Source organism: Sylvia atricapilla, chromosome 6 (assembly GCF_009819655.1).
Source record: "Sylvia atricapilla isolate bSylAtr1 chromosome 6, bSylAtr1.pri, whole genome shotgun sequence".
Lineage (NCBI taxonomy): Eukaryota > Metazoa > Chordata > Aves > Passeriformes > Sylviidae > Sylvia > Sylvia atricapilla.
This window is the reverse complement of record NC_089145.1, coordinates 38536415-38563710: the sequence shown is the minus strand read 5'-3', so window position 1 is coordinate 38563710 and position 27296 is coordinate 38536415. Positions and strand designations below refer to the sequence as shown.

At 38.3% G+C, this 27296-nt stretch overlaps 1 protein-coding gene across 3 annotated transcripts in view; it reads right to left on the bottom strand.

Moving 5' to 3' along the window:
- ARID4A (AT-rich interaction domain 4A) overlaps window positions 1-27296 on the bottom strand; it is a 46565-nt gene that overhangs the window by 10954 nt on the left and 8315 nt on the right. For all 3 annotated transcript variants that reach the window (XM_066321588.1, XM_066321590.1, XM_066321589.1), the window contains 10 exons: window positions 20619-20698; window positions 20422-20516; window positions 19713-19845; window positions 18288-18367; window positions 16523-16599; window positions 14958-15124; window positions 5861-5933; window positions 3454-3548; window positions 3029-3126; window positions 1347-1575 (listed from right to left, as the gene is read on the bottom strand). In XM_066321588.1, the coding sequence (XP_066177685.1) occupies window positions 1347-1575; window positions 3029-3126; window positions 3454-3548; window positions 5861-5933; window positions 14958-15124; window positions 16523-16599; window positions 18288-18367; window positions 19713-19845; window positions 20422-20516; window positions 20619-20698 (1127 nt within the window). The remainder of the gene's footprint in view (window positions 1-1346; window positions 1576-3028; window positions 3127-3453; window positions 3549-5860; window positions 5934-14957; window positions 15125-16522; window positions 16600-18287; window positions 18368-19712; window positions 19846-20421; window positions 20517-20618; window positions 20699-27296) is intronic.

Genomic DNA, 27296 nt, shown 5'->3' with positions numbered 1-27296 from the left:
CTACAGCAACGGCATTATTTGAAGTGCTTGTATGGGACTATTGAGGGGAGGCATCTTCCCCTTAGCATCTTCAATCCTGACAGTCACCTGCGGACATCACAGGCAGAAATTTGCCAGCTTCCAAAAACCTCTAAGTATCCCATTTTTAAAAGGTGCTTTGAGTACTCAGGCAGCTGCTGCCTGAGACTATGTGCAACTGATTCTTACAGATCTAGCACAGGATTATCATTTGATTTATTAAAAGTCTCTTGATAGGATCATTGCTTTTTAATCAGAACAAAGAGCCAATTATTAAAAAGCCAAAAAAATCTTACATTTCTTTATCCTTTTTTTGAGTGTTCTCAAAAAGGAAAACCAACTCAAAAATAAATGAACAAACTAAGAACAAAGCTAATGTCATGTCAGGAAGTTCACTGAAGCTGATGCAGCTTGGAACAACCACTTTCATTTAAATAGAAATATAATACATAATAGAAGTTTCAACTTGTGTTTACACCATGTCCTTTCATTTATTAATTTATAAAGCCATATATTTGCTTAAAAGCTGCTTTGCAAAAAGGATTTTAACAGAATGACATTTTAGTCAAACAATCTTTAGAACCTGAACAATTTAAAAGCATCAATTTTTCCAGTAGTCCCACTCTATTAAAGAACACAAAATGTTCTTTTAACATAATTAAATGAGTGCTACAGTCATATTCCAATTCCTTTAAAGTACTGTCTGTATTCCTCATGGTGTTCAGTATCCTCCAGCTGATGGGCTACTGATCTGAACTATGAAGCTTCTAATACAACCCTCACCTCTACAGCATTTAAAGACAAATGAAGGCTAAACTTAAGTGTTCCTCCCTCTACTTTTGTCTATATACTCTAATATTTGGGTGTTTCTTCCACTAAAAGAGATACTGATAAAAACAAACTCAGAGAAATGGATCTTCCTTATATTCTTAGATCTGTAGCAGGTTTTTGACATTCCTGTTCCTTGCCACAAGGCCTCAGGTTCCATGTGCTCGTGCAAATCCTCGTCCACGCCCAAGACTGTCCTGCTGTGTTTCACTGTTTTGATGATAACAGCTCCAAACAGCTCCTGAGCATCCCTGAACCACAGCACATCCAGCTGAGCCTGAGCAAATCCCATGCATGATGTGGAAAAAAAAGGAATACTCCAACCTGACTCTGTCTAAGGAGAACATAATCGACAGTTAAAACTCACAAAACTCCACATTTGTACAAGTGCACCAATTCCAACCTGCAGTTGCTCCACAGGGAAAACTCATTATGGAAATTGTTCACTATACAAAGGGGCTTTGTTAAGGACTAAACACAAACCAGTCCAAACCACTCACCCTTGGGGATCTTAGTTCAATTTCTTCTTTCTCACTTTCACTGCTGGAATAATTTTCTTCTGCTTCTTTTTTAACTTCTGTTGGGGGCATTTTTTGTTCCTCTTTCACACTTTCCTCCATTGGTTCTACGTGTTTCTGTGTGTCTTCTACCACTTTTGGTTCATTGTGATGGATGGTCCTAAACTGAATGTTTGCAGAACGGCAGTACTCTTCGAAACCATAAAGATACCTACAGACACATTTATGTTTCAAGGTTTATTTTCTATTTATCCAAGTACATATAACCTATTTTCCTGCTCAGTAACTTCAGGAAAATAATAATAATAATAATAATAATAATAATAATAATAATAGTAATAATAATAATAATAAAAAGAACAACAACCAAACAAACCCAAATACTCAAAAATATAAAAGCTAGAGATGATTTTGAAGTGAAACGATTTTAAGTCAAATGCTGAGAAAGAATACACATTTGGTGCTCCCCACATTTTTAATTTCATCCTCATCCAGTTAAGAATTCATGACAGCAATGCCATGCATGAGCTTCTTTTCTGGAATCTGCCTGTGCACACTCTAATCCAGTTATAGGTGAGAGAGGTATGAATTAGCTTAAATTATTATTATTAGGAATTAGAATTGCTAATTCTTAGCAAGAATTAATATGCAAGTTACAACACACTATCACTGTCACAACACATTTTCATGTGTCCAAACAACATCATTATTTCCACTGTAACAGCAACCCAGTACATTTACCAATTACTCTTTCCAGGATAAACACTCTTCTCTGTAAAATACAGACCTTCAACATGTGCCCAGTTCAAATCCCACTGAGGATAGTCTCAATACTGTCATCTTCATCGACATTAACATGAGTTGAGTCATTAGTCATCCCTATTTCCATATTTCCTTACGTTTGAGTCAAGAGAATCTCATTCGTCCCTTTTACTCAAAAAGCCCAATTGTTTCTTGTCAGACTTCCAGGAGGATAAATAATAGAAACAATTTTTATTTAGAAAACAAGCTTGGAAAATGTCATTCCTGAAAGGTTTCCAATTAAAAAGTTACAACACAGCTGAAAAGCAAGGGTCAGAAGAAAAAGATTTATGCATTTGGTCGTTGTTAAGTAATGATTTTACTATTTAATAACTGTCACATCCACCATAGCAATGCACACAGTTAAGCCCTAAAGCCATTATTCTACACATTCTGCAAAGATTATATGCAAATATACAATCCAAAACATGTCTTTTTTGCAGTCAGCACCTTTTATGAAGTTAAAGCAGCTGGTAGAAAATTCTCTTCAATGCATAAGAGATCTAAAGATTAAGGAGATTGTAACTGTTAATTGCCTTAACTTGCAAAACTGAGTCTGCCAAAGCTTATTTTATAAATTCATTGGTGTACTCTGAAATGCCATCAGTCCATGAGGAAAGTGGAAGTTTCTTGGTAAAAAAATGAGCAGAATTCTGATATACTGGAGCAACAGGAACCTACAGCCCTGAGTGCTCCCTCCTTTCCTCCACATCAGACACTGGAAAATGCTCAGAACTGTTCATTAACTGAAGAATTTCAGCTGCTGTCTGTAACTATCAAAAAATCTCATGAATATTGTACATGCTATAACTAGGAAAAAGAAAGGAGAAGTGTTTTTGCCATTATCCAATATAAGAACTTACTTTCTATAAGCAGTTTTTACATTGTAGGAAGCAGCCGAGTTCAAAATAGGAATGCCAAGGTCCATATAAATTTGCTTCCATACAGCACCACTCTCAATCTTTGGGGAAAAAAAAAGAAAAAGAAAAAGAAGCTTACAGGTTTTGTTAAATAAAAACACTAAAAAATAATACCTAACAGAGCTAAAAAGCCAAGCCTTTTTTAACCATTGAACAGTTTGGGTTGGAAGGGACCTAAAAAACATTCAGTTCCAACAACCCCTTGCCATGGGCAATGACACCTTCCACTCTCCCAGGTTGTTCCAAGGTCTGTCCAACCTGGCCTGAACATTTCCAGGGATGGGGCATCCACAGCTTCCCTGGACAGCCATTTACAGATATATATGAATGAACAGACATATTCAGTTCAGGAAACATCCAGCACTTACATTGTCACACCCACCCTGATGATAAACCAGCCTAAAAAGTTTGAAGAGATTAAGGTCCTTGTAGCCCAGAACCGGTGGTTTATTGATAGGAGTACCTGAATAAAATAAAACAGAAACAAGTTATCCCAAAGAACAGCAAGTTGCTTCTTTCATTCCTTTAGCACACACGTGATTACAAGTATTCTTCTGCATTTGAAAATCTGTATTTAATGGCTTAAGGTATGTTCCCAAGTCAGTAAATTCCAATCACCAGTTAAGGCTTCACCCTCTTTTGAATGCATCATTATCTCTGGGTGGTTTATCAGCCTCCCAGGTTTACTAACCCCCGTCTAACTGGCTGCATCCCATTGCTCCTCTCATGAGCAGGGAGGACAGCCAGAACTGCAGGAAGCTCCAGAGAACACATGAGGAACACTGAAATACAGCAGTGTGTGAAGAGATTAACTAAAACTCTGTGGGCTGAAAGGAACGAGGAAGAAGCAGAGCTGTTGGATGAGGAAGAGACACTCAGGCAAATTGTCAGAACGTGGAAAAGCACAAGGCCCTGACCAGACATGAATATTTGGGACAGTTCCAGGGAAAACAAAGAACTCAAATCAGCTGAGTGGCAGCGACATAAAGAACAGTAATTATGTGCAAAAAGAGAAACCAAAAGTGACTTAAGGCAAGTGGCTGCATACACAGACAATAATCCTCCCAGCAAAGAAGACTATCAAACCTCTTCCTTGCTGCTCCATATCTTCCTTCATCTTCAAGCAATTATATTTAGAATCATTAAAATAATGTTATAGGACTTTGGGAATACTGTCATGATTCCATGACTCAAAACATTTATACTGAGAGAAGAGAATGTAGAACAAATCTGGTGAGAACAGGAATCTTGCTATAAGGATGGAGAAGGAAAATAAACAGCAAAGAGGCAGGGGGAAAGTCCCAGTCCTGGAAAAAGTCCTGCACATTGCTCAATCCATACACTAGCTTAAGGAATATTTCATGGACTGAGTCTTCAAATTCAGCACACAAATGCTTTCTTCTGCTGCCTTCACAAGGAGGTCCTGACACCCCTATTTGTTTTGTAGTCTGTGAGTTTTTAAGAAAGAATGAGAATGGAAGAATACAGGGAAGTGGCAAGAAACAGGCTATATGAAAGGAAAACTCTGGATTAGCCCAGCAGCAGAGTGATTTCTTTTTTTCTCCTCAACTTAGCCTTTTATTCCCCTAAGGAAGTTTATCTTCCAGAAACACTGGTTATATACACAGGAGGCCTTCAAAATTATATTGGATGAGCTCCAGAACACTTTGCCATAATACATGCTCAATTTCTAAACCTATGATAAGAACTGGCAGTATTGAACAGCTTTTGAATCGTTCTTGTATCATTCTGTGGTCCAGAACACACCTCATTAGAAGGCATACAGACCCTCTTTTACAAAGGCAGCTTGATTTCCCTGTTAATTTTAACAATCTCTCCCCCTGAAAAAAAGAAAGGGGCAAATATTCAGATTCTGCAAAGTACTTAATGTTTTACTCTTAGCTCTGGTTATTTCAAATTCAAATCCATCAACGTTTGCTGCACTCTGGGCTTCTATGGAATTATCGTTCAGGTAACTGCTGATTAGAGATCAGAAAGACTAAAAAAAAAAGGAAAAAGGGCAGTAGTTACACCTGTAATCTACCTCCACACCAAGGCTACTGCAGGATGAAAATAGTATTTGAAATACACAATTGAAATGGCAACTTCTTGAGTAAAATTAATCAAACCACTGTACTCTAAAAGACAAAACTCTCTGCAGGATTGAATATATATTTTTAAAAAGGAGCATAAAAGCTTCCACTTCAGTATCAGTCTCATCACAACTGCAAATGCAAATGCCTTATGCAACAGCAGCTCTCCCAAGTCAGCAGGTACATCCTGCTCCCTGTGCAGAGCACGTGCACTTCTGATACAGCTCTGAAGCCAAGACTTGAACTATTCTAATTTACTAAGTCTCATTTAATTCTGTAAAGACAGATGTTTAAAATACAGAAGTTTAAAATACAGTATTTTATTGTTCTAGCTATAAGATAAAACAGAATCTTTAAAGTTGTCTGTGCAGGTACGATTGCTCTGTTTGTGCAGGGAGATTTGAGGATGGCACAAATCCATTCTCTGCTGGTTGGACTTCACCTTCCATGGACAGTCTCCACAGCTTCCAGCCTGGGATTAACAGCAGCAGAGCTCTCAGCCATGGCTGTCACAACCAGAAATCAACCAAGGTCTTATTTAACAGCCCTTGTGAACATAAAAAAGGCTTTGTGAAAGCAAAACCAAACCAAACACCTCAGGGAGGATTTGAGTTCCCTTTGAGTGCTGTGCCATTGAAGAAGTGGACTGGAGATAAAAAAAGGGAAGAAAATTCATTGTTACCTCTGTCTTCCATAAACTTGTAAAGCTGTTGGAGGAAGTTGTCCCTCTCTTCAGGATCAAGCTCTTCCTCAGGCTGTGAAAATAAATGCAGCCATAAATGAAAACAGCAAATATGCAAAGTAACCATACATTTGTACAAAAGCCTAAGAGCAAGAACTAAACCCAAACCACTTCCCATTTGTCCCTGAACCCATGTAATGGTGAAATATGCAGAAAACAAAATTTACTGAGGAAGAATGAAGTGGTACCTCAGGAGAAAAAAAAAAAACAAAATGCAGGTCAGGGAAAGCATCAGTCCATGACAGAATGAACAAGTGACCCTCAAAATGAGAACACTAATACACGTGGCATACCTGCCTAACATAGAAGAGGTTTGGTATTTACAAGACTGAAAGAACTCACAGGAATTCCGGGGGTGTTTTTTGTTAGGGACTTTTTTGTTTAACTCATTTTCCTTATCCCAACTTTAGCTCAGGTTGTAGAACAATTCTTTCTCCAACAGTATTTGTTTTGTAATTAAGATCCAATGCTTGATTTCAGCCTTACATTTGGAAACGCATTTAAAGCCACTTCTATAATTTATTATTATTACTATGAATTCCATTGTTTTACCTTTACAACTTAAACCTCAAAGAGATAAACACTAACTTCATGGCAAGGAATTCAGAGCATGAAATAAAGCTATTCCTTTTATTTCAGTGAAAATTATTTAAAATAAAGTAAAAGTATTGTGGGGTGGAAGGGGCAGGTAGAGGAAATAATGTCCTTCATTATAATCTTCATGAAGTTTTAAGATTCTAGCAGAGAGAGAAAAAAAAAAGAAAAAATAAAAGGAAGAAAAAAAAAAGAAAACCTTTTCCCTGCAATGCTTTCTGCATGCCACTTTCTTCCTGCCAGCCTGGCAGTTTGCACAAGGCAGGCTGCAGCTGTCTTGAAGGAAAGACGTACAGTACGTGTCAAAAAATCTTATCATTACATTATTAAAAATAACAGGAAAGTGACAAGCAGTTCCAGAAGGAAACCAGAACAACAATTTAGATTTCAGTCATCTCTGCCTTCTGTAAACTTTAAGCTTCAAGGCAAGGAGATACGCAGGGAAATGGGGATGTACATGCTAGTGGCTTGCTAACCAGCTATCAATCTGCCCAGCATCAGAATTAATCCCAGCCCTGCCTGCTTCACTGAATTCTGAGCTTCTAAACCCAACAGGGCTCAGCTACATTTAGGCAGAGACAATATGTGTGTCTTACTTCACTAATTTTTTGTCAGGAATAATTGGAAAAAATTAAATGTGTAATCACAACACTGTACAGCACCAGTTACCATTTGCTCAGCACATTACAGGGATTATATAAAGAGAAACAGTTATCTATAGAATTAGCATGCTCTTCCAGGTTATCAAGTGAAGTATTGCTATAGAAACCACAGCTTTTTTCCTCCCCATCCAGACTGCAAAATAACTTCAAGATCGAGAAATTTCTACCATCTACTGTAATGTTTACTGACTGAAGGCAATACGGCTCAAACTGCGCAAACTAAATACATCTAATAACAGCAAACATTCAAAAATACTCCTGAATAGTTGAATTAAAGCCATTTCTTCCGTGAGGGCACAATGCCAAACCAGAACTGTGGGTCAGAACACGAGAAATGTAGGTTAGAAATAGCAATATTGCAGCCAGAATTTAATCCTTCCACTGAAGGGTTGCAGCTGAAGAAAAGCAAAAAGGAAAGCTGAAAAGCTTTTACATCTTTATAGGGAAGGGGCATAAAACCTGGCTGCAACACTCATCCCCCTGTGTGAGACATCCCAAATTCTGCACCTGCTTCTCTCTGTTGATGGTGTAAGAGCCCCTTGAAAGAGGGAGTCTGAACTGTGCCTGGTACTGATGCCAGAATAGGCACCAGATCCTTCTGAGAAGTCACCTGAGGAAGACCTGAGTGACTGTCACCATGGAATAAATCATGGATCGGCTGCTCTTTTGCTTCTGGCCAAAATGAGAAAGACCAACCCTTCCTGGATATGCTTACTGCAATGTGAGGATGTCTTTTTTTTTTACTAGAGTTACCTGTTTGGAACTGGACATAAAAGAGTTCCCAGGAGTGTCTGCTGTTCTGAGCTAGAGCTGAGTTTTACTTTAAATCTATCAGCCATCAGAAAATGAGAGAATGGATTTGGCTGGAATGGACCTTAAAGACCATCTAGTGACAACCCCCCTGCCATGGGGGCTCATCTAAGCTGCTGTAAATCTGCACCCAAATTAAGGAAACACCTGAGAGATGTTGATGCCACAACCTGTGATCACCATCAGAGAGCAAATGGAGAGCTGAAATTTCCAGCACTGATTTCCAGCAGGAACTAGGATGACAGTGCTACTCTCCAAAACCCCCAGCTACTGTCCAGACATTTGTGCCCATTTTAGACTGGGCATAAATAGGCTCACAGTGATAATTGTTTAAAACCCATTACTGAAGAGAGTTCTGTCTCTCTATTTCATTTTTTTATAAAGATGTTCTTATACAGGAGACTGTAGCCAAAGGTAAGTCTAAGTGATAGGCAAAACAACATGAAAATTTTAAGCTGCAGGAGTTCAAAACTGAGACCTTTCTGGTGTTCATCCAATACCCACAGCTAAATGCAACACAAGAAAAACTTCTTCGTTTCAGGATGAAACAATAAATAAATAAAAAATTTATTTATTTCCATGAAAATAAATAAAAATCTCCAAGATGCCCCTTTTCTAATCAAAAGATTGAAAATCTATGGGTTTGAATTTTTTTCCTCCTTTCTGACAAGCAGGTCACATCTGCTAGGAAACGCCAGAAACAGTAAAACACTAAAATCAACCAGGAACATTATCTTTTTATCTTAGTATAATGGACCTGTTCCTTTCCCAACTCCATTTCTTATGGTCTTCCAAATAATATTGTCAGCATTCATGTATTTTCTAAAACTATACGGTGAGCATCAGCAACATGAAGCAGACAGAAATGTGTATAACATTTGTAACTGGTTTTGCTTCATTTGGTTTCGAGCCACCTAATTCACCATGAGCTTTGCCTCATGTTCTTAGCATGATTTTAAACAAGAATGTGGCTCTGTTATCCTGACTCATCATTTACTCTACACAAAGATGTTAAAGCTTCTGTGGGTGCCAACCTTTAGAGCTGAGTGGGAGCACAAAGGACAAAATAGTTTCTTCTACAAAAGAAAGAATGAATCTCTACCTACAAGCACGTACACCCTGAACTCAGGCAAGCTGAGGTGGAGCTACCAGGGACAGATCTTCCTTTTATGCTATAAATAGACTGACAAGATCATAAATACTTCTGTGAAAGAAATGCAGGTGAAGAGGAAGAGCAGCATACACAGGGTTTGGAGTTCAGAGGAGGAGATGATCAAGACAAGCTGCCAGAATTACAGTTAATGTAATTTTGTTGCTTCACAGTACTTCAATGCGATTTCATCACTTGCACATTTGCTTTCTAATGCCAAGCTTGAAAACTAATTAAGGAAATGACAAGAATTAAACTGATTGCAACAAGTTAACAGCTTTAAACCACGTGGAGATGAGCATAGTCTTAAAATGTTAATTTGTACCAACAAGAACCAGAAATTCCACAAACCAACAATGACTCACTCCAGAGCTGCCCCTCAGTTTGCAACTTCTTTTGGAGTGACATTCTGAGAATACCTCTTTGCATAAAACTGTGAGCAAGAAAGTCTTTAAAGAACATTTGTGCATGGCATGATGCAGGCTATGCTTCACAGTAGCCAGAACTCCTACAAACACACACATGCATGAGAAGGAGGATTAGCTAATCAATGTTTAGCTATTTTTAAAGGCTATTCTGTGTATTACACATCATAGCTGCTTAGGGGGGATAAGATCTATAAATCACAGAATCTTACAATGGTTTGGGTTGGAAGGGACCTAAAAAACCATCTTGTTCCATCTCCTGCCATGGGCAGAGACATCTTCCACTATCCCAAGCTGCTCCAAAAGCCTCATCCAACCTGGCCCTTGGACAGTCCCAGAGATGGGGCAACCACAGCTGCTCTGGACAACCTGTGCCAGGGCTTCACCATCCTCACAGGGAAGAATTTCTTCTCAGTATCTAATAAACCACTTCTTTCTGAATATCACCCTTCCTTAACTTTGAAATGACTGTTTTCCTGTATTTAACTTCCAGAGTCAGCTATTTCAATGTTATTTTAGAATACAAATAGACTGCAACAGACATGGCAATTTGGGTATGATTTTACGTGATCTCCCACAGTTACTTAGAGCAAAGCCTACACAGGGAACAGGAATTATTTTGAAGCAAAATGTAAATATTTTAATAGTTTATTACTGATTATTTGTAGGAATTTCAAGCCTCCTAAAACACATCATGGATTCTCATCCTTCCTTTATGGACTTATGCTAATAAAATATATGGTAACAACTTACCATGAGAACTGGAATCCTTGCTTATTTAGAGAAGAGGAACATCGGAAAATGCCTGTGGCATCTCCCCTTTTCAACAATGTAAAGCCAACTGTAACTGATTTTTTTTTTTTTGATGCCACTGTGATGCAAGAACCTTAAAATGGTTAAATTAATGCACCCCATTAAACATACTACATATACGTCCAGGTGACTGTCAGAAATAAGCCTGGAGGAAAATCCCTCTTAGCCAACACCTGGAGGTGCTACAACTCTTCCCCCAATGAGCCATGGAGACCAGCTAGCTGGAATTTTTTTTCTGAAGAAATTCCTTGCCTTTACTCTGGTCTTAAGTGATTATATCTGTTAAGACTGTGTACTGAAAAGATATTTGAAATAACTGCATGTTAAGATCTTCATTCTAATGGGATCAGAATGGCTGATTCCAGGGAGACAGAGTCAAAACCAAATGTTGCTTACACATCCCCTTGTAAAACAGGGAGTATTGGAATATTTTAGCTTGAGAAACAAACAGGATGGATCACAGTGGATTCCACAGCTTCTCCTACCAGCACATTTACCTGTCTGGAATCCTTCACTTCACTACTTTACGTCTAGATTAGATTCTTCTTTCTTCCTCCCTGACATAACAACTTAAATACAAACAAATATAGTAGTAGATACAATCTGTTTTGAGTAAAAATCAGGTTATGTTCAATGCTCCAAAAGCTTTTGTTTCTATGTGGAGATATTGGACTTAAGATTTTCTTTCATTTTAGCTGCAGTGCACAGACTGCCAAATGCACCTTTGAAACACAGTTCTTATTCTGACATGTTGAAAACTGGGTAAAAAGCAAAAGCAATATCCAGATTTTTACCTGGATTCAAATAATTGAATGATTCTTTTAATTGTCATTCAATAAAGAATTTTTTTCTTTAATACTTCTGGAGCTTTTCACTTTTTATTAAAATCTTAATTGCTAATGAAAAATAATCCAGAGTTGCACCACGTTATCACGAAAATTCCAGCAATTTGAACATGCTGAGTAGCTCTGTGTAATGCAATCCCTACAAGAGTCCATGACAAGCAATTTCCACACTGTCCTCCTTCCCAGCCAACTCTGGAGCACACAAGTCACTCATCAGGGGTGTGAGGAGGAGGAGCACCAAACCAACACCATGTTTGTTCTCTTTCCTTAACTTACAAAAGCCATGGAAAGCCTGGAAACCTGGTGGTACCAATTCTATCACCTCTTAAAGATGTCATAAAAGGCAACACATTTAGAAAGTCAGTTTCTGTCAAAACGAAGTTGCAGATTTTTAAGCCAGCTACTGGAAAAATGGCAGGATCTAATGTCACCAGCTACACCAGATCTCTCTGCTCCATTATGGTCATAAAAGATCCTACTTCAGAAAAATAGGATCCTTTCCATTCCAGAATAAGACTTTTCTGACTGATTTTATCCTGTGATAATATATCAAGTAGGTCTGTGTCCATTTGATTATTTAATGATGGCCTATCAAGGCTGGGCAGCAGCTGGACAGGCCCTGACAGCAAAGCTGCTGTGCACACCAGAAGATGGGAATGGGGAAACATAAAAAGGTATTTTTAATAATCTCACTCCTATCTCTAATAATATAACCAATTACTGTTCTAAAACAAAAAAATCCACTGAGAATATTCTGGGAGAGGATGGACAGGAGCTATTTTTGACCTTGATAAATAAAAGGAAGCATTCTATAAAACATAAAATTGCAGTAATTCAACATCTGTATTCAAGAACAGGCAAAAAAGCCCCCGATCATTCACTTGTCGATTCTCCCTGCAGCCAGTATTACTGCCTTTCTATGGGAAAAGAAAATAGAAATTCCTTAAATTCCCTAAATGCTGTCTGTTGCAATATCTAGCATGGGCCACAAATAAAAATACGTATTCTAACAGCTGAACTAGGAATTTGATTTAATGGGTCATCATGACAGTTCTGCTCTGACATTATCTAAAAAGATTCGTATCTACCTTCTGCTACACAGCTTCAGCATGAAGCTGATCACCTCACATTCCTACTTGTCACCTGGAAATAATGGATTCCACAGCTTCTCCTATCAGCACATCCACCTGTCTGGAATCCTTTCCTTAACTCTTTTATATTAACATCATTCTTTAAAAATAATCTCTCTGTCTTTTACAGGAATGCCTTTTAAAATTTTTTTTAAAGCACCAAGCTTCCCCCTCCCCCTTCTTTGTTTGAAACACACAGCATTTTATGCAATAGGCATGAAAAATGAGAATAAAAATGGATAGTAGGAAACTAGTACAGCAATCCTTGATTTTCAGTGACTGGTACTCTGAAATTTTAACCAATGTTAATACAGACAGAGCCATACAGACTGCAACAGTTCACACCCTGCAAAATGTGGCCTATTCAGTCTTTTTCACTGCAAATACAGGGAAAAAACCCAGAGGATTTTACATTTCTGCACACAAATTTATCTCAGATTTATCTTATCATACCACTATTCTCATACAGACATCTACTCCATTTTCCCAAACACTGCTATCCGAGCATAAAATTCCTATTGTCTTGTCTTGTCTTGTTTTTTTTGTTTTTTTTTTTTTTTTTTTAACCTGGAAAGATCTCCCCTGGCTGCAAGCTCCACCAGACAGTTCTCAGATCAGAAACCCGAGTCAAAGCCCCATCCCCAACCACCACGCTCACATCACGGATTCAAGCACACGATCCTTACCTAGCAGCTGCATTCTTTCAAACGCAAAATGGTTTTACTTCCTTTCTATCTAATCTGCCCACAGCCTGGACATATTTTCAGCCTGACTTCCAAATACTCGCTCGCTCTCTCTCTCCCCGCGCGGCGGCCGCGGTTAACCGGCATTACTTACATTCTCTTCCGCACGGGGGAAAAAAAAAAAAAATAAAAAAAATTAATGAAAAGAATTAGTGTCTACAAGGGAGAACGCGAGGCATCAGATGAAAGGCAGAGGGAAGGGCCAGCCCATCTCCGAGCCCCCGGCCAGCCCCGGCTCCCGCGGCCGCTCCCCGCGCCTGCGCCGCGCCCGCCCGCGGTTGCCCTGGGAACGCCGGGGCCGCCGCCAAGCGCCATCGGCCATTCCGTGAGGGAAGGGAAGGCAAGGGGAAGGGGAAGCGGCGTTTGACCTTCCTCCCGACACACAGGCCGCGCTGAGGGTTTACGGTTCACGTTTTCGGGGTGTTATTGTGAGAATGGCGCGCTGGGGAAACAAATAAATCCCGCAGTGCCTGCCCTCCCCGCCCCCCACCTCCGCCCATGCTTCTAAATCCAACATCCAGGTTACAAGCGGGAAGCAGAAATAGAAGGGAATTCTGTAAGGGCAGTTTTGACAACACGAAGAAGCTGGCTAACTTCATGGAAAATGAGCCACTTAAAATATTCGAATGCAGAAAAAAACTGTTAATATGAGAACCATGGAGTCACATGCCACGATCTGGGTTGGAAGGGACTTTAAAGATCATCCAGTTCTAATCCCCTGCATGGGGACACCTTCCACCAGATCAGGTTCCTCCAAGCCCTGTCCAAACGAACACTGCCAGGGATGGGGCAGCCACAGCTTCTCTGAGCACCCTGTGCCAGGGCCTCACCACCCTCACAACCAAGAATTTCTTCCTGATGTCTAACCAAAATGTCTCGTTCAGTTTAAAGCCGTTCCTCACTGTCTATCACTCCATGTCCTTGGACCAAAATACGTCTCCAGCTCTCAGGTCTCTCCCAGAGCCTCCTCCAGGTGAGCACCCCCAGCTTTCCCAGCCTGGCTCCAACCCTCAGAGCAACTTCACAGCCCCTGGAGCAACTTCCACAGGTCTCTCCTGTGCTCAGGACCCTGGAGCTGGACAAAGTGCTCCAGTGGGGTCTCATGAGAGCAGAGTCAAGGGGAGAATCCCCTTTGTCCTGCAGCCCAGGACACATTTGGCTTTCTGAGCCACATGCACCCATTGCTGGTTCATGTCCAGCATTCTAGCCATGAGAATCCCCAAGCCTTTCTCCACAGGGCTGCTCTCCATGAATTCCTCTTCCAGTCTGTACATGCCACAACACATTAGACAGAAAGTCCACTCACCACATCATTCCATGATTCCCGAGTAACATGCACGAAAGTCAGTCCTGTACTGCTCTAAATAGCATTTATTGCCGGGTGAATTAGCTCAGTTTCAGTCAACCTCCTGCTTCTGCTTGAAAATTTTTGCCTTTTTTTTAAATCACACTACTGTTTTCAGAAAGAAGTTATTTTTTATATAACCTACATACAAAGAAAAATACAAGAGGAAATCACAAAAGAAATACACAAATATACTGTATTTAAGGTGGAATTAGTCCTACTAGGCTCAACCTAAGTTTTTTGGTTTTGCCTTTTCTTTTCACCCAGAACCTTTCATTCTTCTCTGCCTTGAATTCCTAGTTTCTGAGATTTGTCTCCAGTTTCTCCATTGGTAACAGAGACAACTTGCCACTGCTGACAAATCACAATAAAGACAACTGTAGCAGAGAGAAAAGGAACAGGACTGAAAAGACACCGAAGTGAGCTAAATCTGAGAATAATATGTTGCAAAGTGCATGATTTTAAGGCCAGCTAGTTATTAAATAACCCCTGAAAAATGACTGAAATTGTCCAGACTCACCGCTACTTCTTCTGTTTTCTCTTCTCTTTTTTGCTCCTCTTCATCAGTTTCTGCAGCAGCTCCATCCTCCTCATCACTGCTGGAGGACTCCAGAATTTCACTGATGTCCATCTTCCAGTTCCGAGGAACACCCTTGGTGCTGAGAAATGTAGTTGCCTCCTGTAGCCCTACAAAGGAAAGGGCCCTGGCTTTATCTCATCTGCAACATTCACAGTCACAAAGCATTTTTTTTTCATTTCCTTTCCACCTTCCTGTAAATCACAACACCAACTTAAATGCAACGAATCCATCACGGATCAAGCACCATGGCTTACTTTGCTCTTTCCAAAATATCATGTTTTATATTAAAAAAAAAAAAGAAAAGAAAAGAAAAAAGAGCACTGCCCAAAGAGATGCAACATTAATGCTCAGAACAGAAGGAAAACACGTCAGTGAGCAAAGGAGTGATGGGACAGGCACAAGTTAAACTTGTACAATGGAAATACCTCAAATTCTTTTCCTTGAAGAGGTGCTCCAAGGCTAGAAAACAACAAAGCAAAACAAACCCAGATAACCCCAAAATCTGCCCCTCAGTCACAATAAAAGACTTTAATAAAGAAGTCAGAAAAACACCCAAAAGAAGAACACACTGCAATGAAGTGTTCAGTGTTACTGGAAAAGAAAAGGCACCAGTTTTTAACACTTCTGACAGAAAAACCTCCAGACATTGGTCTCAACTCTCTTTTTTTTGAAACCATTAGTACCTTTGGTTCCAAAATATTCCCTTGTAGCAAGAAATGTCACAACCCAATTATGTTCTGCACAGGAAAGAAGTCCCTTTCTTCAATTTATCTCAAACCTAGCATCTGCTATTTATTTTTGGCTGTTCTAAAGCTCTTGTACTTTGAAACAGCTATTAAGAACAAAGTAGAAGAGAAATCATGTAATATTAGACAAATCAATCAAAATCACCTCAAGCTTTCATTTGCAGCATTTTAAATCTTGACTTGTAAGGAGTTGCTCCACACCTTTACTCAAACCAGATCCTGTTGTTGTTGAGTGGGGACTTCTTAATTCGTATTTATTTTAATAAATACAATCTAAACATTTCTCCTGGATACATTTCATGTTTTGATGGACTGTGGTATCCATGTCATCCATCCAATTTTCTAATTATATTTTTAAATTAAATACTAATCACAGTTTGTTGATATGAAGTTTACATCTTGCTGTCTGGTATTCCTCACATAAACAGAGTGTTTTGAGCAATAGCACAAAATTTTAGCATTAAGAGAGGTAACTATGTATTCCACTGCTCACTGACAATTCAAATAGACCACCTTGAAAATATTTTATTCATTTTCCACAAATCTGGACTGGATCAAAATAATGAAATAAAAATCAAATAAAGAAGATTTCTACTAGACACAGCTATATCCAAAGTTTCGCTAATTTCTCCCATTTTAAAATCTTTACAAAATGTCCAAGAGCAATTACCAGAAATCAACAGGTCATCACTTATCAGCAAATAAAAACCTTTATATGAAATTACTTCTTTTAAACACCTAGAATTCATTCTAAATTACCTTTTTTAGGAGAGGCCTCTGATTTTGGTAAGTTTTGAAGATCTAGTTCCTTAATGTCTTTTCTTGCTATCGAGTAACTGTAAAAGAACAAGGGCTTGTGATTACAGCACAGAAAAGCAAGCATTTGACTCAGAAAGACAGCAATTTTTAAAATTTTCAACCATTATCATTCACTTGCAAAGCCCTTACTAACAACTAATTGCCTAAGACACTTGTTATTGCATGGTCCAAATACAAGAGTAAGTTACCCATGGTAAGTTTCCTATCTTTGAAATCCAGACATTAAAATATCCTTAAGTAATTAAGAAAACTTTGTAAATGTCCTTTATTTTAATTCTTAACCTGCACAAATTTGCAAAGGTTAAACATGCAGGCAAAACTAATTTTCTGAACTGAAAATATTCACAAGAATCAACAGCTGCTCTCCAAAACAAGGATCTGTCTAAGAGGACAGAAGCAAGTCCCCTATTTTCAAAATGCCTTTTTACTAGCACAGAATCACAGTGAAGCCAATTCACAGATTTGCACTGAGAGACAGTTGATTTTAATTTTTAAATAACAAAAGTGCTCTCACAGCAAAACATATGGAGGTTTCTCTGTTCCAAAGTCATACTGGATATCCAGTCACAAGAAAAATCATAACCACATTGCAAGGAAAGTCTTCAAAGTGAGTTAGTCTAACACTTTTTTTTTTTCCTTCTTTCATCATTTCAGAAAATCTGGAGTAAAACCTCAAGAGTTAGAGGCTGCCATTTTCTGAAGTTAAAGCCACAAAAAAAAAAAAAAAGCCAAACAGAGCAAGTCTACATTTTACTAGTAATATTCAACTTTCAGTACAGAAGAAGCCAGGCTCATCCAGTAGGCTGATGACACATATCCACATTAAGAGGACAAAATGAACCAAGTCCTCAGGTACTTGAAATACATTTCAGTAATCAAGAACTTGTAACCTACACAAAATCATAGCCAGCAAAAATCAAAAACTGCTCAATTTGAAAGAAAGAGGGTGACAGGTGGCCTTTGGTGAGGAAGTTTTTACTTACAATCTGGTTACACAGATGCAGTACAATAACAATGAAGAGAAATAAAGGGGAGCAAACTTTAAAAAAAACCCAAAACAGTCTTCATGCTCTTATGAATACCTTATTCATTATGTAAGACACATCTCTGTCTCTCTCTCCTCCCTCACCCTTTTGGAGTGGAGGATGGACTAACAGGACCTTTCTTTTTGAAGGAATATGATTCAGGTTCTGTAAATGTTTTAATTAGCAATTCTATTAAAATTCTCCTTTCTAGTAAAAAGAAAGTAGAATAAACCCTTATAAACTATCTAAACAGTTATGGACACTGGAGCAGTGGAGGTAATGAGGCAGATACCCAAACTATTACAACTATTACAACTGACACCCATAAAGGCAGTAATGAAATAATTAAAAGCAAAACTTAGAAATTATGGGGGGGGGGGGGGGGGGGGGGGGGGAAATCTAGGTGTTTCCAGTTTAAGCTGTTGATATTTTTAAATGAATAAGCACCAGAAACTTTCCTTGATTCAATGAATCCTTATTGTTACACACAATGGAAAGAAGGATGAGGAAGCACAAAAGGAGTCAGCTGGAAACAGATTGTGAATGCCAAATATGTCCATCCAGCATTACAGAAAACTGTACCCTTTCCTTTTGGAAGAACTAACATCTTCAGGAGCAACATGTGATTATTTTGCCAGTTTCCTCCCACAGATATCTAATCAAAGTGAGCTATCACTTACAATTTGGAATCTGCAAAGGATCGAACTAAACACTGGTCCTTTTTCACGGTGACGTCATCATTGCAGCTCGGTGACACAACCTGAAGATACAAATAAAACATTCCTTTACAAAAAAAAAAAAAAAAGAAAAAAAAGAAAAAAAGGAAAAAAAAAAAAGCTGATCTTGAAAGGAAAGAAAGATAGACTGCAGGAAAACTGCTGTTTTCTGTTTCTTCTATTATATTTCCAGTACTGGGTAAACAAATCTACTTTGATTTATACTACTAAGGCCAACAACAGCAAATTTCAAGAAGCAATTTACCTCAAACTATTGAATTGTTATGTACAAGCCAAGAAAGTCAAAAATTTCATTTGAAAACTAACCTACTGAGGTCACTTGTTCACACAAAAATTTTTAAAAGCATCTATTTAAAAAGTCACAAACTCACTTATTTTATACCAGCTTCTGATTTTTGGCATTTAAACTGAGACTTAAGCTGGTTTTTTGGTTTGTTTTGTTTACTGAGGTGAGGATAATATAAACCACTGTGAAATCCAGCACATTCTTCCACAGCAGTATCATCTCTAGGTCTTAAAGAAAGCGATAAAAATGCATTTGTACTACTACAAACAGAACAAGTTTATGTTTTGCTCTAGATCATATACAAGCAGAAAATGCTAAGTGCAAATATATGACCTCCAAGAACTTAACCCACAAGAATCATGTTAAATAAAAATCCGTCATCAATAAAGGGAGCTGCAACCAGAACATGTACAATACCACATTTTTAATTGAGATACACACAGGTGGATAAGGCAGTTGTCAACTATTCACCCTACATTACACCACGTCTGAAAATACCAGAAAGTTTTGTACAGAAAGCAACTTTTCATATGCACATATCAACTTTCCTGTGTGTATCAGTAAGATGCAAACTATCTGCCTTTACAATACAAGTCTACTCGAACTTGGATTTAATAAATGCATATTTATTATCAGCAGTGGCAACAAACAGCTGTATCATTTATTGACAGTCAAATAAAAATAAGTGCCAACATCTGCTCCTAGCTGACCACAGGTACAAATGTAAGCATCAAAGAAATTATTATTTCATAAAACTGAAAGTCTACGGAAAAAGATAATTACATTTAAAAAAAATTTAAAATCCCACTGCAATTAAAATTCATAAATCTAGATCCTCTTAAATTGCCTGGGACTGCAAGTCCTAACATATTTTATTTTTAGAAGAAAAGTAGCATTACACACTGATCATTTTGTATGCAGCTCTAAAACACTTGAACGTCATGAAACTGTAACTTACACACAAATGTTAATCTCTGCTTTCCTACTCCTCATAGATACTGTGAAACACTTGTATTTTTAGCAAACATGGGAGTAGAGCTTAGCCTGACTACATTCACAGCTTTGCTGCAAAAGGAACTCACCAAAGCTGGGTACCAGTCTGCCTTCTCTGAATTACAAGTCACACTCACAACCTTGCCAAGCAATTCATCATTGAGGCGCCTCTTATCTTCATCCTCTTCTTCACTACTCTCTTCTTCCTTTTCATCTTCAGTACTGAATTATCAAAATATAATATTTTAAACTTGGTCTGAAGTTACTACTTGAAAAGCAAAAAGAGCTTACAGCAAGATTTTTTTCCTATTTCGCAAAGCTTCAAAAACATGTATAATTTTTAAGAGCTGGAATTGCTTGGAATAGCCTTACATATTAAGCGCACTTACTCAGCAAGAGGAATTTTGTAGGAATTCTTTCAAAGTAGCAGTATCTTACAACAGCATCATCTTAGAATTGGAGATATGACTCAGGTTTTGATTGTGCCCAGATATGAAACAAAGAAAAATGCTCTCTACCCCAAAAATTAAAAAGTGCTTTTTTTTTCCACTGTGTTCAGTATAAAGAAGGTTAAAAATCCTACATTTCCTATTAGATGAAAGAAGCATAAATGTTCTTAAAAGTACTACAGGAAAAAAACCCTTCAGTTTCATAATATTGCCAGCATATGACTGTGTCTCTATCAGCTGTGCACAAAATTCAGGTGACAGAACATTCAGACCATGGCAGCTTCAATGAGACTGCTACAGTTTCAGCAAAGGACACTTAAAGGAAGAGCAAAACACTCTCAGAACTCACACAGGAAGAGAAGATCTTCTCCCTCTATTAGATTTCTTCCCAATAACTGGAGTTCCAAAGTGCTCTGGATTGGTTAGTGGCAGTTGATCAAGTGTCTACATGAAAAGGAGGGAAACAAAAATGGTTTGCAATATCTTGTTATAAAACAGATATTAATTAACTATTCGTTTTTAATTCCACGTCCACCACTGTCTTACCTCACTTTCTGCAAAGTGCCTTTCTCCCTTCAAGCATAATGAAGTTCGTCTCAAGGTCCTTTCATCACCGTCATCAAAAACTAGAGTGAAGCCAAGAAAGCACATCAGCACAAGTTGATCAGATCTCCATCCCAAGCCTACTGTTTATCTCACAATCAAGAATGTTCTCTAAAACATCACTTCCAAGCCTAATTTATTCACTCTTTAGTTCACAAGCAAAAAGAAAGGCATATTCAGGATTCAGTCTTTGAATATGATTTTCACACAGAGATTCAAGCCAGCACAAAGTAAGGCTTTGGATGCAAAAGTCTCAGTGTAATTTAGATATTCTTCTTATCAATACAATTGCACATTTCAAACCACAGCCCCAGCTGCACACCAGTTACTATTACTTAGCAATCTCTGGGGTTGGGTTGGTTTGGTGGGGGTTTTTTCCACCCTATACATTTATTCCTTACTTATTATCATTTAACAAATATGGTACCTTTTACTTCTCTTGCTATGAGCAATCCCACAAAAAGATCAATGGAAAGAAAAACAAGTTTCTGATAACTTTTTGCTACACTATCAATGCCATCTTATAAACAGATCAAGATACTGGAAACCTGCAATTCCAAGTCTGACCATTTCATAAGGAATATTTAGTACACGTCCTGTTGTGTTGTATCTCATATATATCAAGTTGCATCAATTTCCATCAATACACAGCAGAAGAAGGCTGGAATGCTACGAGGCTACCACAAGCTTTGCCTCAGAAAGATCTACTCTTCATTTTAAATAAAATCTCTTCATGAAAATTTCCTTGTAGAAAAGGAAAGCAAAGTTACCAATTCCCCCAACTCCAAAGAGCAGGGCCCAGGTGGCTGCAGGCTTGACAAGTTTATTTGTGTCGGGTCAAAGTGCAGAACAGAACACTTCTCCGTATTTAAACTACTTGAAACAGACTTTGTGCACTAGTAAAAGTAAGTTTCAAGTGTTGTGCATAGCAGTATGGTAATTTTGGCATACTTATAAAATTAATTAAGATGGGTAAGATGAGCTTTAAGGTTCCCCCATCTTCAGAGCAAATACTGCTTTGGTATGCTCCATATGCTCCACTACCAAATTATCTTAATGGCTTAGAACACTTGTACGCACAAAACAATTAACTTTTTTCCCTCCAAAAATCTCAAGCTACTAAATTCTCAAGAATAATCATTTTAGGGGACAAATGGTTGGTGATTTGCAACAGGTAACTTGATTTAAAATAAGCAAACAGAATCTAATACTTGACAATAAAATTAAACTTATTTTTATTTATTATTTTCAAAATTGTAAGCTCTACCCATTTATTTAAAGCTAGTCCAGTAGAGAGATAAATCAAGTAAACTGTTCATAAACCAGATGACATATAGCAGTTTTTCATCCTTAAGTTGTTATAAATACTGAAGGTTAAGTAAAACACCCTCAGTAAAATACACTAAACTCAAATTAAGACACAAGGAAATTATGACAATCAAGAGTAACAATTTATATTGTGGACATGTACAAAGCACCTGCAACTGCCAGCTTAGCAGAACTTGGAGCAAAACATCCTTGCAGATTAACAAAGTGTAAAAGAACAGCAGACACAGAAGGGTTTCTTTATCTACATAAGTGATCACTTTACTAAGTTTCAATAGACAAAGGATAGCACCATTTGTCACACAAAAATATCAATTATTTGAGTTACTAAGGTGGAGACAAGTAAGGAGTCTCTCCAATTAATCACAACGCTTGAAGTATTTCGTAATTGTAGCTACTTCAAACTTGCTTCTCCTCTAGGGAAAACACTTGACTGTGCCTTACTGAAAGGGCAATCAGAAACTCACACTGATAAACTCAGCACCTCTAAAAATATAAGCCTTTCTTAAACTAAATAGGCCTTGTGGTTTCCATCTCACTCTTCAGAAAAATCTGCTATGCCAAAGTACTGTTCATATCCGTGTCGCCCTGTGCGTGACTCCTTAATGCTAGTCCTGGAGGATTTAAGGGAATGTCTTTCCAAGGCACAGTATCAAATATTAAGGATTCTGTAAATGAAAGCAGTAAGGCAGATGGCACAGTTTTTGGCTATGAGATATTTTGAAGCTGTGATAACAGTCATGTCAGAAGAACTTAATACACTCTAAACTGCAAATTCATTCCTCTTTTTAATCACATCCAGAAGCAAGGCTGTTTAGCTAAAATGCCTAGAACTAACAATCAAACTAAAAACTTTTAGATTAGTGTTGAATAACTTGTATCGATTACTTCATTCCTTCAACAGGTTATTGCTACAACTCCAAAACCTTCAAAAGCAGAAATCCTAAAGATTGTTTTATAAGGGAGAATTCATTGGGCAGGCAGAGGACAAGAAACAGAACAGAAGAGAAGGATACATCTCCCCATCCACACACACACAGTGAAGTCATCAAAGGATGTGTTTACAGTGTCACAATTCTCATCTCTAAAGAGGAAATTACAGTCCTGCCTCACAAAGAAACAAGGGTGAAAAAGCAGAAGCCCTTCAGGTCCTCCCATTGCCTCATCTTGCGGGCAGGGACTTGCTGAAGCAACAGGGTGCAGCAGCTGATTTCTGGGAAAGGAAGGATACAAACTAACCAGGGAACTGCTCACTGCTGCTGAACAGTCAACAGAACATCAAGGGAAGGAACGGAAGAAAAGCGACATTTCTGCCGGGCAGAGCCCTTTCTTCCCAAACATGTTCCTTAATGAGGAACACTGACAGAAGGGGAAAAGAGATGAGTAAGCAGCACAACCTGGAGGAACAGTCCCTGCCATAATGCTTGGTCTAGTCCCAAGAACTGAGTCCAATATGCTCCATACAGAGCATATTGAAACAGTGACAATAAAATGGAAATTTTCAGAATTTTGCTGCATCTCGATCTTGTCTCTGAGAATAGGAAGGAAACAAAATTGGGTTTTTTCTGTTTGTGAAAATCTACACAACCCTAATCTATGACAGAAAACTAAAATCAAACTTCCCAGCAGTGATCAATACAACGCTTTGCAAGAATTTAAAAAAAAAAAAAAAAAACAAAACAAAAAGACTAGAAGTTCAGTACCTCAAAAATGCACTAAAAATGCAACTTTCAACTCACTATTGATGAGCTGGTATCTTTCATTTCCTGTCTGTAGCAGACTTGAATATACCATCAGCAAAAATCTACTAATCCCACCTTTGCAATAAGGTTGTCACAAACTTGGTTTTCATGTATTAAAATATATAATATTAACAAGACAACTAATCAAAATCATTTTTAGGAACTGTGAAGAAGCTTGTCACAAAATACTACAGATCAGTTTGACAACATCTTGTTTAGAAATATATATATATAGCTATGTTACAAATAGATTAAAGAAAAAAAAAAAGACAGAAAAAGGAGAAGAGAGCAGAATTCTAGACAGAACATCCTCATAGCAGTTATGAGAAGACTTCCACAGAGCCACCAGTGTTGCCAGGATAAGGCAGTTCTGTGACACACAAGTGCACAGGGTAAACAACCCTCAAGGCTGCATCTTGCAAACTTCAAATCCAACAAGTTGTGTTACTGCTGCTGCCCAAACCAAGAGAGATTAGATTTTACACTGCACTGAAAGTTTCCCAACCCACTGAGAAACTTTTAAGTCACCAAGACAGTGAAATGAAAGCACACACAACAAATTAAAAGCTGTTCCAGTCTCACTGTGCACACTGAATTATTTTCACTGGCTCCCTAGCAAAGCAGCAATTTATGAACTACAAGAGATGCTGTCTATGAATATCTCAACTGATGTGTGCAGATTTTGCAGATATTTGGGGTTCAGCTGTTGAAACAATACAGAAAGTACCAAAAGCTGTGCAGTGCTTGTTGAATGGCCTTGTAGACAAGGGCTGTACTACTGATTCATCACTGTGAAAGGACTTAAGAGCAAGTACTTGCACTGCATGGTGCTACTGAGAGACCACACAACTCAAATTTACTATTTTTAAATTATTTTAAATGACCCCAAGTTCCTCTTACAAAAATATATTTGAAATATCCCAGAAAAACAGGGAAGTCTGAGTGGCCTTTGAGTCTACTCATAGAAAACGATCACCTCACAGACAAAAGCCTGCTGCCTGAAACTGCTTTTTCTGAAAGGTTTATCTTACTATTGTTACAGATAAAGAAATTGGAGGAAAAAATCTACCTCCTTGTTTTCCCCTACAGTATTGTTTGTACACAATTTAAAAGTATTTTTAACACCAGTTCACATAGTAACAAAGGTGGTTTTATAAGCAAGAGTTCGATCCAATTGATTTGTAACAAGGTTCTACTGTTAAAATACCATTTTTCACTATAAAATCTTGTTCCTCTACACACCTGTTACCCAAACGTGTAAACACAACATAGAGTGCTGTTTTTTCCAGATTCCCCAGAGAGCAACCAACAGAGCTACTGCACTATTATGTGCCACAGGTGCATTTAAAAAACACATCCCATGGAAAGGCTCAAATACAGAGTTTCCTCAAAATCCACACAAGCAAATTTAAAAAAGAAAAAGAACAAATTTGTGGTGAGTGATGGTGGTAGAAAACACCAGCCAAGTGGAGACAAACACCTGTGGTTTTGGATTCCTGGATGACACATGCACAGCCCAGAGATGATGCTTCTGCCACGTGGAACTCAACAGGACGCTGGGAACTGGTCAAACCAGCCCTGCAGACATGACCAGTGCCTGGCACACAGCACAGGACAGGTGCTGGTCAAGGTTTTGTCCCTCTGAAGGAACAAACCAACAGCAGCTCTCTGGCATGGATGGACTCAGCTGGTTGTGGGGGCACTGAGAGCTCCCATCACCCTTGGAACAAGAGCTTACAGCTGTAGTGGACCCAGGGCCAAGACTTTTTCCTCTCAGCATAACTATCTTCACAAAGCATCAGAAGAAAACTTCCTTCAAAAATAGGAAAGTGTGACTATAAACAGCTCCTGTTAGCAACCCTGCTCCTGAAGTCCTGGGACATCAGTGTTGATTCACTTGCTGGTAAGTATCCTCAACATTGTGAACTGGAATTTTCAAAATCCATGGAACACGCAAGATGACTAAAACCAAATGCTCAGTATCTTTAACTTCCTGTGACCTCACCACAGTAACGTGAAGTGATGCAGTTGGTGGCTGAGACTGCACTTCATTCCCAGAACAAGCAGCCAGGTCTCTAACTCCTCTTAGCACACACTCAACTCAGCATTTCCTGGAAACTGGCACCATGATTACACGAGAGGAAGAAACCACCAGCAGAGCTGTGGGGCTCACTGTGGTGTTTCAGCAGTGTCTGAAAGGCGTAAGTCTCAAAAAGTAAAGAATCACATTCCCTTTCACTCTAAACAGTGCATAAAATCCTAATAACTGACAGCAAGGTCTGCTAGAAACTGCAAAAACCTCTCACTGTTTCCCTGTCCTATTTCCTACTCATTTCAGAGGAAACATTACTGAAAGTTAAGACATGTTTTTTCTTTCTTTCTTTTGAAACACTTTTCCATTATTCTACCTAGCAAAAGACAAGGCTCAACGTATTTGATCTGTTTTTGTTTAATCTTGTTTAAAGTTGTAGAAATCATAGTACATAATAAAAAGAGACCTAAGCACACATAGATTACCGACCTGAGTTTTGTCAAAGGAGAGATGACATGGGGCAATACAAACCACACCATTCTAACAGCAACTCCTGGATGCTTGCTCAAATGAAATCCTGTTTCTCACTTTTATATATATATGTGTATATATTACACCACTTCTAATTCTATCCAGAACTGATACAATTTTTTTTCTTCAAAGAACATCTACATAGGGATTTCTGTTTTCTGAAATTCTGGTAATGCTTGTAAGACTCCAGGCAGACTGTGAGAGAAGGAAAATACAACTATGCACCTTGTAAGGTGTGGTCTGGGTTGTAGTTTCTTTGTCAGTCATTTCAGACATTATTTCAGTATTTACCTGAAGCATTTTACAAGCTAACAGATAATCAGGTGGATGGTACACTCAGTAAAGTAATTCAAACCTTGTTCAGCTAAAGCAGATCTGACAGATCATTTTAATTCTATGCAATTATCACCTAACAATATATTCAGCACTTCAAAAGCATCAATGCGGCACTTTGTAATTTGTAAATTAAAGTAGTTCAGTTTAGATAACTGCATTCTAAAGACAAACATCATCAAATCATTGAATCACTTAGTAAAATCATCAGGTCCAACTGAGCCATTTGTTAACCAAAGAACTTAAATCCCTATTAGTGTCACATCACTTTGACACTGCCTTGTGCAGTGACATTTCTTAACACACTTTTAAACTTCCCCTCCAAACAGCTTTTGCTTCTTCACCTGCTTATACTGAAAAGCTGAATTTCAAAGGTGATTTCAGAAGTGTTTCCAAATCGCAGCTGAAAAGTTCAATAGGACTACATGGCTAGATTAACATCATTATCATATAAAAATAGGTCAAAAAGTGATTCTGTTCAAGCTACAATAAAAAAAAAAAGCCTTGTTTATTCTGGGTACATGAACACCATTAATAGACAGGAAGATACTGTTCAAATACACAACCTGATCATCACTGTGACTCTTGCATTAAAGTGGTGGCAAAGCAGCCTATTATAGCAAACTCTGCACTTCCACTGGTTCAATTTATTGATCA